Here is a 19,126-nt window from a genome sequence, read left to right as displayed (position 1 = left end):
AATGGAGATTGATGAGAATTATTTTCCTGAGCAGGCCATTAATTTGTAAGAGCAGTGGAGGCATGGTCATTGAACATTTTTAAGGGTGTGTTAAATATATTCTTGACTGAAAAGAAAGTGATGTTTTAAAAGGATGTCAGAGATAGCAAAGTGTGAAGCTGGATGAACACAGCAGGCCAAGCAGCATCTCAGGAGCACAAAAGCTGACGTTTTGGCTGTGCTCCTGAGATGTTGCTTGGCCAGCTGTGTTCATCCAGCTTCACACTCTGTTATCTTGGATTCTCCAGCATCTGCAGTTCCCATTATCTCTTCTTTTAAAAGGATGTCGCTTGGGCTGTAAGGTTTGAGTTATAGGGAGAGGCTGAATAGGGTGGAGTACTGAAGGCTGAGGGGTAACCTCTTAGAGGTTTGTCAAATCATTAGAGGTCCAGTTAGGTGAATAGCCAAAGTCTTTTTCCAAGGGTGGGGGAGTCCAAATCCAGACGACATAGGTTTTAAGCTGAAAGAGCATTGATTTTTAAAAAGGATCTGAGGGGTGACCACTTCACGCAAAGTGTGTATGCAACAAGCTGTTAGAGAAAGTGGTGGAGGTGTGTACAATTGCAACATTTAAAAGGGATTTGATTGGGTGAATGCATGGTTTGGAGGGTTATGGGTTAAATGCTGACAAACGGGTCCAGGCCAGATTAGGGTGTCTAGGTAGCACAGACTAGTAGGACCGAAGGGTCTGTTTCAGAGCCGTATGACTCCATTAATCAAATGGTGTAGGGGTAGATAGGAGCAGGTACAGGGTGCTGAATCACCTACTCCTGCTCTTAATATGAATGTCTGTGGAACAGCTCTTCAAGGTCAGAATTCAGGACGTCAGAAAAACTGATGTCACAATAATCAGTTTATTTAATTCTGTTGTGTAACCTTAATTGTTATTGTATTATCATTATCTGAGTAATGTACTTGGATGAGACACTATTGCCTCAATAATGAGGACTTATTTAAGTGATTAAAGTAATTCCCAATAGACTTTTTGTTTGCTGTATAAACCGTAATTTCATGGCCTCAGACATTGGTAGCAAATTACTGACTATTGTACTCCAGGAATAGGGTTGGAACCGAGCTGCGTTTTCCCCATGTATTATTTCTCATTTTTTCTGTTAGGATCTCTGCCTGAGGTAGTGTTGACTAGATGAAACAGTGTGTGATGTGTTTTAAAGCTTTGAAATAACAACATTATTTTTAACCCTTCTTTCCCAATCATGCCTCCTCTTCCTCCAACCCATGTTTTTGTTGCTCTTTCTGTAGTAATGATTTCTTGGTTCGATGATTAGTGGCTTTTTGCTTTGTTCCCTATATGCTTTGATTATGTATTCCTTTTAAATGAACATCTTGCCCAATTAAAGAGATGTTTAAAAATTCTTTTAAAGGTTTTGCAAACAGATTGTTTACAGTCTGTTGCTGATGTTGTGGGATTTGATTTGATTTGATTTATTATTGTCACATATGACATACAGTGAAATATATTGTTTTGTGTGTGAGACAGGCAAATCATATCCTACATAAAGTACATTCAAATGCTAGAACAGAATACGAATATAGTGTTACAGGCTTAGAAAAGTTGCAGAGAAAGAACAAGTTTAATACATAAAAGGTCTGTTCAAAAGTCTGCTAATGGATGATATCAGTTCATCCACATGAACATGACAAAAAAGGACAAGGAATTTGTATTTAGCTTTTTAATTGTGGAGGTAGACTTTCTTTTGAATTCAAGGAGGCTGAAGTCTAGAAAATAAGAAGATTATGACTTGTTATTTTGCTTGTGGTTTGTGATCTTGTCTCCGAGCCTGTGACCTAAAGACCCTAAATGTGAGGGGCAAATAACTTCCATCCTGACACTTACTGAGACACAGTTAGCCATGATGTCTGAGCCAGTGGCTGTCACATTCAGTTTACTGTTTATACCAAGCCTCCAGGAACCAATAATAACGGAAGTTGGGACTAAGTGTTCTGACTCTAAACATATGTGACAGAGTTTTGAACCCATACCTGGATACTGCTCGACTACCACCAACTATCTGGAGTCTGTCTTCACGATTCACCAAGGAAGGAAATAGCAATAGTTTATGAAGCATCCCTAGATTTCAGAGTTTCCGTCTGAAACCATGATTGGAGATGAAAGTGCTGTTCATGTAGAGGATAAACACCAACACAATTGACTGCGCTAGATGGACCTATTTGAGTTCTAATCCTGCGTATCTTATAGTTTGTGCTTTTATAAGCACCTTCCTGTCAGGTACCTATCTAAATTCCTGTCGGAAGGAATCCTCTTCATTACATTTTAATGTTTGATATGACCATTGTCAGCCCTGTTAGTTGATTTTGTCATACGATGAAAATTGTATTTTTTCACTTTGTGAGAATAGCAAACAAAAAGGAAATTTCTGTTTTATACAGTTAGAGATTCTTCTGTGAAATGAATTGTCATATTCTAGTAATTATATACCCCCAACCTTATGACATTATTACAGATTTTCCCATATTTCTAATGGTTTAATGAAGTGTAATTGACCTGAAATGTTAACTGTTTCTCTCCCACAGATGGCTGCTTGATCTGCTGAGTACTTCTGTTTTAACTCCTTGTCTCAAGGGTTCTGTGCTTAGTCAAGGATGGAGGATGTTGAGTCACGATTCACACATCTCCTTCAGCCCATTAGAGAGTTGACGAAGAACTGGGAGATTGATGTGGCATCTCAGCTTGGGGAATACCTAGAAGAGGTGATGCCTTTGTATTGCTAAATTATTTGGTCTCTTGTGACACAATTCATTCCTTTTTGCTTTTCTCCCTCTCTCTGATACTTTCTGTTTTGACCCAAAAAACTGGTGGTGAGAATTGTAAGGGGGAAGCAAAGGTGCTCAAGTAGGAACTTGGAAAAGTGAAATGACTGGGCAAAGATATGGCAAATGCTTTGCGCTGTGGACAAATCTGAGGTTGTCTCTGTTGGGAAGAATAGAAATGCAGAGCAATTGTTAAATAGTAGGAAGTTGGGAAGTGTTGGACCTCAATCTTTGTGGCCTTGTTCATGAAAATTAACATGCAGGTACAGTAAGCAATTAAGCAGGTAAATGGCACGTTGACTTTTATTTTAAAAGAATCTATGTACTGTATAGGAGTACATGTCTTACTGAAATTATATAGCGCCCTTAGTGAGACCACACTTGGAATATTGTGTACAGTTTTGGTCTCCCTACCTAAACAAGGATATACTTGCTGTAAAGGAAATGCAACAAAGGTTAACTGAACTAATTCTTAAATTAGAGGGATTGTCCACTGAGAATAGATTAAGTAGACTGGGCCTGTATTCTGTGGCATGTTAAGGAATGATGGTAATCTTTGGACATCAAACATATAAAATATTAAATCTGGCATTTCAAAATATCCCCACTCTTAATTATTTTACCTCTTAAGTGATGAGGCATTTTTGTATCAGATATAGGGATTCAAAATGCGTTTTTACTATTCGTGGATTTTACCTCCCAAAGTTTATGTCTATCAACAAATAACTGAGGGAAAAGTATTCGATACATTGCGTCTGTAGAAGTGTTACTCAAAAGGTAATAAAGCCAATTTATTTAATTAAAAAATATTTGAAGTATGTGTAAATGATGATGTTATCTTTTTCATTTTCTTACATATCTTGTTTTGAACTCTGGCAATTTCAGTTTGTGACCAACCAACTTAATTTTGGCCAAATGTATTTTCTGTAAATTTTTGCTGCATTTACCCATGCTCTAATTATTGAAATGTCTTCCCTGTGGAATGGACTCGTGGGATATCCCACTTCCAAGTTTTGTCCCTTAGTGCAGGATCTAGGGATGCCCCAAGTTCCAACTGCTCTTTGATCTGAGTATCATTGAATTAACTGATTGCTGTTCCCTTTTTTCAATCGACTTTCTATTCTTTTGGTTGCAGTTGCATTGTGCAATCTTGCGACAATCTATCTGCCTCTTGGCAGGACTCTGATGACACGTCAGCAGGGTCCATACCTCTGATCCATAAGAACCGAGCTCAAGCATAACTGATCAGTTTGATTAGAAAATATCTCTCTGCCTTTTTCAGTTGGACCAGATCTGCATTTCCTTTGATGATGGGAAGACGACAATGAACTTTGCAGAAGCTGCACTCTTGATCCAGGGCTCGGCATGTATTTACAGCAGGAAGGTCTGTTTATGCCATCCTCCACTGGTGAATGGGATGAAGTCTGGGGTGGCATGGGTGTGCAAATGGGTGGGCCTGGTCGAGAAGAAGAGCAAAAAGATCTGGAGGATGATTGGGACAGGGTGGTAGGCAGAAATTTGGTTTGAGGTGAAGGGTCTGGAAGCTAATCATTGATCATTTTTGATCCTTAAATTTTTCACTAAGATGATGAAATATGCCTAAAGGGTAAAGCAAGACTTTCAAAACTTAGGTATTTAATGCATGGTTTGGAAAATGTCAGACCTGCCCATGTTGTGGGTCTTGGTCCGATGACTGCTGCTAACTAGCTTATGGGATTGATGAAATTGAATAGTATGAGGATGTTTTTCATTTCTCCACAGGTGGAATATCTGCATTCTCTGGTGTTCCAAGCGCTGGACCTGATCTCCAACAAAAAGTAAAGGATAAAAGAAATGAACTGCAAATGCTGGAAATCAGAAGAAAAAACAGAAATGTCTGGGAAAACTCAGCAGATCCAGCAGCATCCGTGGAAAGAAAGCGAGTTTACGGTTTAGGTTCTGAGGAAGAGTCACTGGACCTGAAACGTTAATTCTGCTTTCTCTTCACAGATGCTGCCAGACCTGAGTTTTCCCAGTAATTTCTGCCTTTGTAAAGAATCCTTGTAATAACTAAACAGTACTGGCCTTCAGGAAGTTTATGCTAAATACTCCATATACACAAGTGTAGTACAGTCAGTATTGCACGGTATCTTATGTAGTGTATACAACAAGATTATGCAAATATTAAAGTATTACACCTAGTGGAATATTGTTTGGTAATATATAAGGTGATTATTCAGATGCTATTTACAGTTTTGTAGCAAAATTATCTAACTAAACATTTAGTTACTGCAGGAGCATCACACCCAGTGATGTCCTGTTATTACAGAAATATTACAATTCAAAATCACATTATTTCACACTCAGTAACTGAAATATTGCACATATTAAACAGATTGTGAGCCTTAACATGCGTATTACACCTGTGTCTCTGTGGGACTGTAGCACCCAGTAACAGTCTGTGCTTTGAGGTGACACAGTGGTGAGAACTGCCTCACAGCACCAGGTACCTGGGTACGTTTCCACCCTCAGGTGACTATTTGTATGGAGTTTGGACATTCTCCCCGTATCTGCCTGGGTTTCCTCTGGGTGCCCTATGGCACTATACAATCTGTGCCACTAAAGGGCTGTAACAACAAGTAACAATTAGTGTTAACATGAGACACAGAAGAGGATTTGTCTACTTTCTCCAAGTAAAAATGCTTTTATGGTACTCTTGTTGAAATGGTTGTAAATGATCTTTTTATGTTTGTTATTATAGACGGAATCAAAAAGTTACATCCATTGCTGCGGATGGGACAGATAATGATGTGTCTTTGGCCAATGACCAGGATTGGGAAGTAAGGAGCATTGACTCAGGACTTATTATTCATTAAGACTGAAATTAATTAGATACTAATGACTGAGCAAAATAATAAAAGACTTGCATTTACTTATTGCTGACAGTTGAGTAGATCCAGGCACTGTGATTGTTATGTTGGCGAGCTGCTCCGTGAGCCAAAATATTGGTGTCAGGGGACTTGGGACCGAAACTTAAATTGTTTAATTCCTTTGTATGGTCAAAATAAGCAAATAATATATTCTTGAGGTTGTTTATATACCTATCCCTGGGAATTAGGTTAACCACTATTCTAGAGGGTTTTATGTCTCTGTGACATTGATGTTTGTGCCTAATATCCTTTCACATTTCAACACCATAACAGTCATAGATCTGGTGTATGTCGTTGCATGTATAAACAATGTTTGAATTTTCTATCTTTCTATGTTAAATATCACTAATTGCTGTATCCTTCTTTACAGTTTTTGTCTCTTGACGATATTGAGTGTCCATCAAAAGCCAGCATTGATTTGCAGATGGATCACAGTTCAAATGTATGTATTCTGTGCAATTCTCCCTACCTTATTTGAAGAAGGATGTAAATATATTGGAGACAATTTAGAGGAGCTCTACTAGATTGATGTATGTTGTTTTATAAGAATAGGTTGAACATGTTGGGATTGTTTCCACTGGAGTTTAGAAGAGAGAGGAGCAACTTGATTGAAGTGTATAAGATCCTGATTGGACTTGACAAGATGGATGTGGAAAGTATGTTTTCTCTTGTGAGTTAGTGCAGAGGCAGGTGGCACTGTTTTAAAATTAGTGTCCTTAGAGATGAGGACTACCCCCAACCCTCCATGTTGCCTCAGAAGGTATGGTCATTGAATATCTTTAAGATCAAGTTGGATAGATTCTTGTGAGGAAAGGGACTTCAGGGTTATAGAGAGTTGATAGGAATGTGGAATTCAAAACACAAATAGATCAGTCATGATCGTATTGAGTGGTGGAGCTGGCTTAATTGCTGAATGGCCCGCTTCTCCAGTTGCATGTATTTGTGTCTTTATTTGTGATTCCTCAAATTTTCAACAGTGCAATGTGGTACTTTGTTTATACAATGAGTTATCACTGTCCCCAACACTGTTCACTGCAATTTTCACAAAGGATAAAGACTGGAGTTCAACATCAGGATTCATCACAGGGAGATCAAATACTGGGAAAATAATGCATTTGAACCAAAGAGAGTTAGAATTAAAGATTAAGGGAAGTTGATATCTGGATCAACAGTTCGGTAGATAATTTGCATGAGATAGAAAGTGGCAGTGAAGATAGACCAAAAGACTTGAGGCCAAGCCAAGGAATATGGGGCAAAGTGTAGCAGACAGTCTGCAAAAAGCGATCAAGTAAAGAGCTGCAGTAAGTAATGGGAGCTGGGGGGTAGTGATGGAAGAAGATGGTATTTGGGCATTTGAGAGTAGCAGAGCAGTATTCAAAGTGGGCAAGTACATTGAGTAGCGATGGACAGAGGTGGTAGGAAGCTAAGTTGGAAGAATGAGTTTTCAAAGCTAACTATGACTGTGACTGTATCTAATCTGACTGAGAGCCTGTATTGATTTATCTTGATGCTACAGGTTGTGAACATTATACCATTAACACCAATGGCACTGGTTCCACTAGAAGAAATTGAGAAAAAGAACAACCCGCTGCTGAGGTATGGAATTTGCTGTATCTCACACAGAAAGGCAGCCACCTTGTTGGTAGGCCCTGTACAGAGTGCAGAAGATCCAGTCAGTGTATGCCAACAAACTAATTTGAAAGGCTTCTTAGCTCCTAGCCATGTGGGTTTTGAAAGCGTAAGACAACTTTATTCGAGTTGCTTTGGAGGACTCAAATTGAGTTTTGTGCTGTCACTCAATACTAAATTGACTGGCTGGAGAAATAGATGTGTCACAGTCCAACAGTACAGATGTGCTTTCAAGTCTGGAGATGGTTACTTAAGAATTGTTTGGCAGGATTGCATAGAGAGAGCTTTTCTCTGCATCCTATCCCCTGGGGGTATTTGATGTTGACATTGAGTTCCAGCTTGAAGCTTGCTTCATTTTCCAGCACTGAAATGTTTCACTTATTTGAGAACAGCAAATTTCTCAGATTCGGGATACGATCATGTTGCATGCTTCTTGTCAGGTGAGTTGTATTTATCAAGGAGGTCTGAAGTTGTATTCCAGGATTTGGAGGCAGATGTTAACTAGTGCAATACTGAGTCAGGTAGAATAGGAAGATTACAGGTTACCTTCAATGATAAATTTTGTTGTCCATTTGAACTAATGAGGAGCAGTGATGATATAAATCAACCTAGTTACCTGTACAAATACTAATGATGTTGGGTGATGCCTAGGGTGAGATTTAGGATTAGGTATCTTCCCTCTACATTTGGTTGTGGTGTTGATACTGTCTTGCCTCTCTGTCCATTCCAGAAGTAGAGAGACATTGGGAAATTATGTGAATGTAGATTTCAAATTACAAACGCAGATCGACCATGATCTTATTGAATGGCAGAGCGGGTTCAAGAGGCTGAATGGTCCACTTGTTCTATTTCGTGCAAACTGGATCGTGGAAGGAATGGGACACCAGTTAGAAGATTTGAAGATAATGCAAATGTTCTGTCCTCAGTTACTAACCTGATTGGTTTTCCATTTCACTGTAGCCGAAGAGGAGAGATCCTTGGCAGCCGCAAGGATTTCCGAATGAATACTTGTACCCCTCATGCCACAGGTGCATTCATGTTAGAGCTGGCCACTGTGTCACCGATGAGCTATCTGCACAGGCAACAGCAAGGCAACACAGAGTACACTAGGAATGGTAATTAACTATGTGCCAATGAACAGTTTGCACATTGTTTTGTTGCAACTCTTGCTGAGAATGAGTCTGAATATGTCACTGATCTCAATACTATGCCATACCTCTGCAGCTTGGTTATTGTCTGATTGGATAGCTGTTATTCCATTTATGTCTGGCTTGTTGCTGACTCGTGTTAAATGTTATTTGTTGTGATTTGACTCAATTATTCCCTCTATTATTTGTGACCACACATGTCATTTGAACTTTGCACCATGCTGAACGTTCTGGAGTACAGAATGATTTGCTATGGGTATTTGTTTAAATGGAAACCTTTTTGTCATTTCAAAACAAAATGGTGGACTAATATTTAAAAAAAACAAAATTACATATCTCTGGAAAATGTGAAGCAATGGGATTGGTTTGGGATTAATACAAGGAAAGAGTGAGTCTGTGTGTTTATTTTAGGGTTAATACAGAATTATGGAGTTACGGCAAGGAATAGGATTAGTATGGTATCAAGGGTAAAAAAAGGCCTTTGGGGAAGTGAATAGGACACTGCCATTAGCTCAAGATTTGTCCACAATAGGCAAAATGAGCCCCTTGGCCTACTGTGCTGTTAAACATTGAAAGTTCTGTGATAATGGAAAAGTCTCAACTAGATCACTTAGTATCTCCACTTCTATAATTAAATCCACCTTGACTTTCTTAGACTTAAAATCCTAGAGACCTGAGATTTCCTTTTGACTTTCCTAATCCTCTGAAGATCTGTCCTGTGTGTTAGTACCCTGAACTAAGCACTGTTTAAGATGGAGCTTGATTGGCATCATTTAATGCAATTCTTAATGACTGTGTCTCCCACTGTAAGAGATTGGTATAATCAAAGCATGAAATAAAGCTGAAATTGTTTTTGGGATGCAGGGAGGTGGGAAGAGATCAAATGCTCAGAATCGGGCACAATACTCCATAAATTTTCCCACAGCTATATGATCACCTGAGTCCCCAGTGATCCCCTTTCTTGGCCTCTTTCTTTTAGTCTATCGCCCAAGATCTTTAGACAGTACCTTCCAAACCCATGACCGCTTCAACCTAGAAGGACAGTGGTCGCATACACATAGGAGCAACACCACCTGCAAGTTCCCTCCAAACCATACACCATCCTCACTTGGTCATATATCAAGTTTCTTCATTGTTGTTTGGCCAAAATCCTGGAATTCCATTCATAATGCATTGAGTCTACCTACAGACATGGACTACAGTGGTTCAAGAATGCAGCTCACCACCAACTTCTCAAAAGGGCACCTAGGGGTGGGTAGTAAATGCTGGCCTGCCTGTGCTGCCCATGTCCCACAAGAGAGTAAAAAACAAAACTGCTCTCAGTGACATAATTCAAAAGGGCACTGTCAACTTTCATGTGTATGCCAATCATACTTGGCTCCACCACACCATCACTTCTGTTTCTTCCACTGTCCTGGTTTGCGAGATTGCTTCTCCAGCATATAACTATGCATGTTATGCCTCTCTGGGGTAGCTAACTGGAAATCAAATGCTGCCATATCTAGAGTCGTTGTAAAAGTAAAAAAATAAAATTTCAAAATATGTAAAATACCCTATTTACCTTTCCCGTAGATTCATACTAACAGAAAACACGTATCCATTTTTGGTTATTAACAAGAAGCACTATTTATTACACATAAATAGATCTTGTTGTTTTTCTGTAGTTAGAATCTATCAACATCCAGCAGATAAAACCCTTAATTCCCCAATAAATCCCCCTACGCGCATACTTGGACAAAATAACGTTTTTATGGATGGAGGGGAGTAAAACTGTGAAGCAGTTTGATGGCCCCAATATACCTTCACTGAGATGATCCTGTTGTTTGCCACGATTTCCTCTTATTCAATCTCTCTTCAGCTTCTTTTCACTTGTTTTTAGGAGGCACTGATTGTGGCTACATTAACTGCAGAACTCTTGCTTACTTATTAAACGCAGCTTATACCAACTGGAGAGGGGAAAGGCTTCAGACAACCACCTGTTGTTGCAGAAATCTGAAGACTTCTGCAAGTATCATGCAAACCCACAAACTGTTCAGCTACCCAGGAGTGAATCAGATGATTGAGAGGCGAGGCTTGTTTCCTTTGCCATCCACAACTCCAGAAACTGATCAGCAACCTGTTGCTATCTGAATCTCAATTTATGCACACCCCTGGTGCCAGCCAGGTTACGACCAGCCTCCTCCACTGTTTGAACAAAGCAGCAGTGTAAATATGAGCTACAAGAAGTTTCAGGAACTTGCTTTTTGAAAGTGCAGCAATTCCTTCCTCAAATCATTTGTTTTAAAACTGTCTTTTTTGCATTTAAGTCCTGTATCAAAATTATGGAAAAATAAAAAGAAACAATTTTAAATGGCAAGCAGAAATTTTCTCCTGCTAAATATTGGGAAGAAAGTAGTCGTTGTCTCTTCTTCCTTCGCTGCCACTTTCATTCTGCTCTTGGACAACTGTCCAAAGCTGAACTAGATCATATGCTTGGTATTTTGTTACAGATGAGCTTTGACTATATATGTATTTCAACAAGACTGCTTGCTTCCACCTTTGTTACGTCACCCAATTCTGGTCCTGTCTAGGCCTATCTGCTGAAACCTTCATCCGATCTTTGTTATTTCTAAATTCACTATTCCAGCATACTTCTTCACAGGGACTGTTGTTTTCGATTCTGTGTCATCTTGTGGTCGTCCAGAACTCTGATTTTTGTATCTTAACATGCATCTGGTCCATTTCACCAATCACCCATTTGCTCCCTGACCTTCACTTCTCCATGTTTTCAGACCCTGTATGACCTTGCCCCTCTAGTTTCCTTCAACCCAACTCTTGCTATATCAGCATCTTCAATATTGGCATCTTGCATGTCTCAAATTTACATTGTTTTACCATTTGTGGCAGTTCTTTTAACTGTCTGGGTCCTAAATATTTGAATTGTCTCCTTAAGCCTTTTTTATCTCTTTTCTGCACTAAAGGTTCCATATTTAACCAAGCTTTAGTTCATCTGTGCATAACCTCCTATAAACTGATATCAAAGTTTGTTAATTATCTTGTGAAATACATTGGGATGGTTTCATTTTTAAAGGGCCCTCAAAAATGGAAGGGTTTTTGGCAGGATATGCATTAAGGGGGGTTACTGGTAGTGCAGACATTTGTTAGAATGGTTCCAGGGTTGAGGAGCATCATTGATGCGATGAGACTGGGAAACTTGGGTTGTTCTCAGTGTAGAGAAGTTAAGCGTAGATTTAGTTGAGTGTTCAAAATTACGAAAGGAGGCAGTAGCAATTTTTTCCATTAGCAACAGAGTCAGTAACCAGAGGGGCACAGGTTGAAGGTAATTAGTAAAAATACGAAATGATCAGAAGATTTTCATTACATTATGTTATGATTGAGAATTCATGATCTACAAGTGTAATGGAGATAAATTCAATAGTGTCAAATGGGAATTGAATTAATAATTGAAGAGGAAAAACAAAATGCAGGACCAGGGTTAAAAAGCATTGGTATGGGACTATAGTATAATTCTCTTTCAAACACCCAGCACAGATATGGTGGACTGAATAGTCAGCGGTGCTGTATTATTTATCGAGTTTGAATCTTAGCGTCCCTACTGTTGGAAATGGGGCCCAACAAGTCCACACCGCCTCTCCGAAGAGCAACCCACCCAGACACATTCCCCTAACCCTGCATTTCCCATATCTAACCCACCTAACATAGACATTCCTGGACAATTTAGCATGGCCAATGCACTTACCCTGCCCATCTTTGGACTGTGGAAAGAAACTGGAGCACCCGGAGGAAACCCATGCAGACACGGGGAGAATGTGCAAATATCACACAGCTTCCTGAGGGTGGAAGCGAACCTGGGTCCTCGGTGCTGTGAGGCAGTTGTGCTACCTAATGAGCCACCATGCTGCCCATTATTCTTAGAAGAAATCTGCCCCCCTTATAATTATTGACTTCAAAGATTGCTGTTAGTGCTTACTGTGTGCACAGAAGGCTGGGTGGAGCATATGATGTTGGCACAGACAGATTACCCTGCTGAAATGTGAGCATTACACTGTGCATTACATCTTTACAGGCTTGCAGAATGTTCAGGAGGACATGGGCATGGATAACAGTGACTGTCAGGCTCCAGTTCCAGTATTGAACTTCTTGGACGAAGCGGGTAAGTAGGCTACTCTGGAGAGGAAAGAAACAATTTCGTTTTGAGGGTTGCTGCTTTGTCTCTTCTGCTTGGTATATTTCAGTACCACATGGGATTGACAGACCAATCTGGTATTTCACATTAATTCATGCAAAGTAAACAACTGGTGCATTTCACCAGGTATGTGTTGCAGAAATCTCAGTGTTTTGTTTCACACTAACTCAGATTGTCAGTTGTGTGGCTTAGAAGGTGGTGTCTCCTGTTGTTCTGTAGGTGCCGTGCCACCTGCTGGTCCCTTGCATAAGCGAGGAAGAATGACAGCTGAGCTTTGTTTTAGCCTTGCTTAACATCCCAGAGCCCACTAATTAAAAACAGGATACTTGAATGATTTTACTCTGTCCAAGATCAGGGATACTTAACATTGTTCTGGTATGCAGAACGGGCAAAGTAATAAGATGCCTTTTTGTCATCTTTTGGGTAAAATCAATTCTGTTCATGTTTAATCACAACTAACCCAGCATGAAATACCTGCTGCAGAAGGCTGCTTTGTGTCAGTGTCTTGCAGATGAGATACCAAATCCATGACTCACCAGCTGACAGCCTAGTAAATAAGATAATAAAATGTGAGGCTGGATGAACACAGCAGGCCCAGCAGCATCTCAGGAGCACAAAAGCTGACGTTTCGGGCCTAGACCCTTCATCAGAGAGAGGGATGGGGTGAGAGTTCTGGAATAAATAAATAAAGAGGGGGAGGCGGACTGAAGATGGAGAGAAAAGAAGATAGGTGGGGAGGGGATAGGTCAGTCCAAGGAAGACGGACAGGTCAAGGAGGTGGGATGAGGTTAGTAGGTAGGAGATGGAGGTGCGGCTTGGGGTGAGAGGAAGGGATGGGTGAGAGGAAGAACAGGTTACGGATGCGGAGACAGGCTGGGCTGGTTTTGGGATGCTGTGGGTGGAGGGGAAGAGCTGGGCTGGTTGTGCGGTGCAGTGGGGGGAGGGGACGAACTGGGCTGGTTTTGGGATGCGGTGGGGGAAGGGGAGATTTTGAAGCTGGTGAAGTCCACATTGATACCATTGGGCTGCAGGGTTCCCAAGCGGAATATGAGTTGCTGTTCCTGCAACCTTCGGGTGGCATCTAAAGAATGGGAGGGGGAGTGGAAATGGTTTGCAACTGGGAGGTGCAGTTGTTTATTGCGAACCGAGCGGAGGTGTTCTGCAAAGCGGTCCCCAAGCCTCCACTTGGTTTCCCCAATGTAGAGGAAGCCACACTGGGTACAATGGATGCACTATACCACATTGGCAGATGTGCAGGTGAACCTCTGATTAATATGGAAAGTCATCTTGGGGCTAGGAATAGGGGTGAGGGAGGAGGTGTGGGGGCAAGTGTAGCATTTCCTGCGGTTGCAGGGGAAGGTGCCGGGTGTGGTGGGGTTGGAGGGCAGTGTGGAGCGAACAAGGGAGTCACGGAGAGAGTGGTCTCTCCGAAAAGCAGACAAGGGTGGGGATGGAAAAATGTCTTGGGTGGTGGGGTCGGATTGTAGATGGCAGAAGTGTCGGAGGATGATGCGTTGTGTCCGGAGGTTGGTGGGGTGGTGTGTGAGAATGAGGGGGATCCTCTTTGGGCGGTTGTGGCGGGGGCGGGGTGTGAGGGATGTGTTGCGGGAGATGCGGTCAAGGGCGTTCTCGACCACTGTGGGGGGAAAGTTGCGGTCCTTGAAGAACTTGGACATCTGGGATGTGTGGGAGTGGAATGCCTCATCGTGGGAGCAGATGCGGCGGAGGCGTAGGAATTGGGAATAGGGGATGGAATTTTTGCAGGAGGGTGGGTGGGAGGAGGTGTATTCTAGGTAGCTGTGGGAGTCGGTGGGCTTGAAATGGACATCAGTTACAAGCTGGTTGCCTGAGATGGAGACTGAGAGGTCCAGAGACATTAACTGCCTCAACCTCAACACCCCTCTCACCCACTCCAATCTTTCCCCTGCAGAACGGGTAGCCCTCTGCTCCCTCCGCTCCAACCCCAACCTCACCATCAAACCCGCAGACAAGGGTGGCGCAGTGGTAGTATGGCGCACTGACCTCTACATCGCCGAGACCAAATGCCAACCCTCCGACACCACCTCCTACCGCCCCCGCGTTCATGACCCCACCCCCGAGCACCAAACCATCATCTCCAACGCCATTCATGACCTCATCACCTGAGGTGACCTCCCACCCACAGCCTCCAACCTCATTGTTCCCCAACCCCGATTAGCCCGTTTCTATCTCCTTCCCAAAATCCACAAACCTGCCTGCCCTGGTCGACCCATTGTCTCAGCCTGCTCCAGCCCCACCGAACTCATCTCCACCTATCTGGACTCCATTTTTTCCCCTTTGCTCCAGGAACTCGCTACCTACGTCCGTGACACCACCCACGCCCTCCACCTCCTCCAGGACTTCCAATTCCCTGGCCTCCAATACCTCATTTTCACCATGGACGTCCAGTCCCTATACACCTGTATTCCGCATGCAGATGGCCTCATGGCCCTCCGCTTCTTCCTGTCCCGCAGGCCCGACCAGTCCTCCTCCACCGACACCCTCATCCACCTAGCCGAACTCGTCCTCACCCTCAACAACTTCGCTTTCGATTCCTCCCACTTCCTACAAACAAAGGGGGTGGCCATGGGCACCCGCATGGGCCCCAGCTATGCCTGCCTCTTTGTAGGTTACGTGGAACAGTCCCTCTTCCGCACCTACACAGGCCGCAAACCCCACCTCTTCCTCCGTTACATTGATGACTGTATCGGCACCGCCTCTTGCTCCCCAGAGGAGCTCGAACAGTTCATCCACTTCACCAGCACCTTCCACCCCAACCTTCAGTTCACCTGGGCCATCTCCAGCACATCCCTCACCTTCCTGGACCTCTCAGTCTCCATCTCAGGCATCCAGCTAGTAACTGATGCCCATTTCAAGCCCACCTACTGCCACAGCGACCTAGAATACACCTCTTCCCACCCACCCTCCTGCAAAAATTCCATCCCCTATTCCCAATTCCTACGCCTCCGCCGCATCTGCTCCCACGATGAGGCATTCCACTCCCGCACATCCCAGATGTCCAAGTTCTTCAAGGACCGCAACTTTCCCCCCACAGTGGTCGAGAACGCCCTTGACTGCGTCTCCCGCATTTCCCGCAACACATCCCTCACACCCCGCCCCTGCCTCAACCGCCCAAAGAGGATCGCCCCCGTTCTCACACACCACCCCACCAACCTCCAGATACAACGCATCATCCTCCGACACTTCTGCCATCTACAATCTGGCCCCACCACCCAAGACATTTTCCATCCCCACCCTTGTCTGCTTTCCAGAGAGACCACTCTCTCTGTGACTCCCTTGTTCGCTCCACACTGCCCTCCAACCCCATCACACCCGGCACCTTCCCCTGCAACCGCAGGAAATGCTACACTTGCCCCCATACCTCCTCCCTCACCCCTATTCCTAGCCCCAAGATGACTTTCCATATTAATCAGAGGTTCACCTGCACATCTGCCAATGTGGTATAGTGCATCCATTGTACCCAGTGTGGCTTCCTCTACATTGGGGAAACCAAGCGGAGGCTTGGGGACCGCTTTGCAGAACACCTCCGCTCGGTTCGCAATAAACAACTGCACCTCCCAGTTGCAAACCATTTCCACTCCCCCTCCCATTCTTTAGATGACATGTCCATCATGGGCCTCCTGCAGTGCCACAATGATGCCACCCGAAGGTTGCAGGAACAGCAACTCATATTCCGCTTGGGAACCCTGCAGCCCAATGGTATCAATGTGGACTTCACCAGCTTCAAAATCTCCCCTTCCCCCACTACATCCCAAAACCAGCCCAGTTCATCCCCTCCCCCCACCGCACCACACAACCAGCCCATCCCGTCCCCTCCACCCACAGCATCCCAAAACCAATCCAGCCTGCCTCTGCCTCCCTAACCTGTTCTTCCTCTCACCCATCCCTTCCTACCACCCCAAGCCGCACCTCCATCTCCTACCTACTAACCTCATCCCACCTCCTTGACCTGTCCGTCTTCCCTGGACTGAGCTATCCCCTCCCTACTTCCCCACCTATACTCTCCTCTCCACCTATCTTCTTTTCTCTCCATCTTCAGTCCGCCTACCCCTCTCTCCCTATTTATTTCAGAATGCTCACCCCATCCCCCTCTCTGATGAAGGGCCTAGGCCCGAAACATCAGCTTTTGTGCTCCTGAGATGCTGCTGGGCCTGCTGTGTTCATCCAGCCTCACATTTTATTATCTTGGATTTTCCAGCATCTGCAGTTCCCATTATCACTCAGCCTAGTAAATAAGCCCCCATCACTGTCCTAGCTTCAATAAACTTGCAAATTGTTTTTGAAAGCACATTTCCAATTTTTTTTTCTTCATTGTTTCTGTGTTATTCATGTGGCGTCGCTAGAAAGATCAGCACTTTTTGCACATTTCTAATTGTCCTTGAACATAGTGACTTGCTAGGCCATTAGAGGGGGCAGTTAATAGTCAATCACATTGCTGTGGATCTGGAGTCTCATGTAGCAGGCGAAGATGGAGGATTTCCTTCACTAAAGGATGTTAGTGAATTGGATGGATTTTTATGACGGCCATTGTTAGGCCCATAGCACTATTACTGAGTCCACTTTATATTCCAAACTTAATTGAATTCAAATTATATCAGCTGTCACTGGATGGCTAGCCCAATGTCGCTACTGCTATGCCAAGCTACTGCCTTCCCATTATTGTCAACAGCTAGAAATAGATTTCATCTCCTAGTGCAGCAAAACAAGCTGACTAACTCTTCTATATGCGACTACATTTAAAATTGCTACGGCGTGGCCAAGTTGCTGATTAAGTAGACAGAATGTAAGCATGCTTATCTGAATTCAAACAAATCCCTAGGGTGCATAAGCATAACCTGCTTGTTTCCATTACATCTAATTGTCTTCCTTCCTTTATGGAAGACCTTTCTGGAATTTAAATTTTGAAAGCTTGCAAAGTGTTCAAGCCATTGTTTACTGTATATTGGAAAGTTTTTGCCTCAATATCATGAATGAGCTTTGTATTTTATGCAACAGTATTGATATAAAGGTAGTGGATAGTGTTGGAAATGTTGCCAAACATTGCTCTTCTATTGAGCTTAAGATCACTAAGGCTGGTTGTAGCACCCTGACTTCAGACCATTCAGCCTGGCAATGCCGGGAATCACATTTGGGACTTTGCACTGTGTATCCGAGCACTGTTACAGGACCTCAGTGTGGATGCTTGCTACGCAAAGCCCTCCCAATTATTGATCTTTACTATTCTGGGGAGTTGCTGTATTTGCTCAGAGCTAACAGATTGATCAGCATTGAGAATTATTGACATGCGGACCAAGGATTGGAGTAAGTTTAAGAATTGGATAAAGACATTTGGGGTATATCTGGGGCAAAGGCTTGTGTTGAGACATGCGCGAGCCTGTGCGTAGAACTGTGCCTAGTTTTGGAAAGACTGCCGTTATTTTGAATAAATAAGTGGAATGCAATATATTGGCAATCCACAACCCCCAATCCTCAACTGGGGAGGCGATGGCCTCGTGGTATTATCGCTGAACTATTAATCCAGTGACCAGACAACATTTGGGGATCCGGGTTCTGGAATTAAGATTCTAACGATGACTGTGATTGTTGGAAAAACCCATCTGATTCACTGCCATCCTTACATGGTCTCCATACATGTGACTCCAGACCCACAACAATGTAGTTGACTCTTAACTGCCCTCTGGGTAATTAGGGACAGGCAATAAATGCTGCCTTGCCAGCGATGCCCTCATCCCGTGAATGAATAAAGAAAAAAAATCTGTTTATCCTTTAGATGTTAACATGCAGAAGGGTCTGAGCGAATAATACGAACTAAATGCCTTCAATATGTGGTCTTGTCTTGGGTCCCACAGGAATGGATGATGATGGTGGTGATGCTGACGGCAATTTTGTTCCACCTTCAGCAGAGGGTGATTTCGTTCAGGAGCACATTGCAACACAGAAGGTGAGTGCTGTTTATGATGGAGATCTGAAGATTAGTGAGTGTGTGCAGTGATACTAAACTCCATCAGCTCTTGGTGTAAATGTAATTTGTCCACTTCATGTTCCTGCAGGCTGAGAATGAAAATCGGGGTTATGTACTGCGTAAGCGGGATCCAGTGGTGCCTGACGTGTTGCACACAAAGGTAGTGTAGCAAATCCTGAAGTCAGTTTTCATTTGTTTCATTTCAAAGAAAATTGCAGGCAGCTTGAAATCACAGCAGAAAATATGTATCTTCTCATTGGGTATAGTAGTACAGTGTCTTTCTCTCTGGATTAATATACCAGCCGTCTGGGTACCTCCTCTGAAGATGAGAATGGAAATCTTAATGTGGTTATCTGTCAATTTGAATTCTATTAATTTCATCTGGTGTTGTTTTTAAAAAAAAACTTCAGCCAGCCATTCCATT

The 19,126-nt window shown here is 43.0% G+C and overlaps 1 protein-coding gene across 5 annotated transcripts in view; it reads left to right on the top strand.

Annotated features, from left to right (window-relative positions):
- ncaph2 (non-SMC condensin II complex, subunit H2) overlaps positions 1–19,126 on the top strand; it is a 42,194-nt gene that overhangs the window by 781 nt on the left and 22,287 nt on the right. For 4 of the 5 annotated variants that reach the window (XM_048554598.2, XM_059654532.1, XM_048554599.2 and 1 more), the window contains exons 2-11: positions 2,593–2,769; positions 4,112–4,213; positions 4,591–4,646; positions 5,570–5,648; positions 6,109–6,180; positions 7,255–7,334; positions 8,328–8,482; positions 12,582–12,668; positions 18,590–18,681; positions 18,791–18,862. In XM_048554598.2, the coding sequence (XP_048410555.1) occupies positions 2,662–2,769; positions 4,112–4,213; positions 4,591–4,646; positions 5,570–5,648; positions 6,109–6,180; positions 7,255–7,334; positions 8,328–8,482; positions 12,582–12,668; positions 18,590–18,681; positions 18,791–18,862 (903 nt within the window). In that variant the 5' untranslated portion in view covers positions 2,593–2,661. The remainder of the gene's footprint in view (positions 1–2,592; positions 2,770–4,111; positions 4,214–4,590; positions 4,647–5,569; positions 5,649–6,108; positions 6,181–7,254; positions 7,335–8,327; positions 8,483–12,581; positions 12,669–18,589; positions 18,682–18,790; positions 18,863–19,126) is intronic. The other variant, XM_048554601.2, reaches the window with a different exon arrangement.

This window comes from Stegostoma tigrinum, chromosome 25 (genome assembly GCF_030684315.1).
Source record: "Stegostoma tigrinum isolate sSteTig4 chromosome 25, sSteTig4.hap1, whole genome shotgun sequence".
Lineage (NCBI taxonomy): Eukaryota > Metazoa > Chordata > Chondrichthyes > Orectolobiformes > Stegostomatidae > Stegostoma > Stegostoma tigrinum.
Note: the sequence above shows the minus strand (reverse complement) of the source record. Positions and strands in the feature narration are given on the sequence as shown.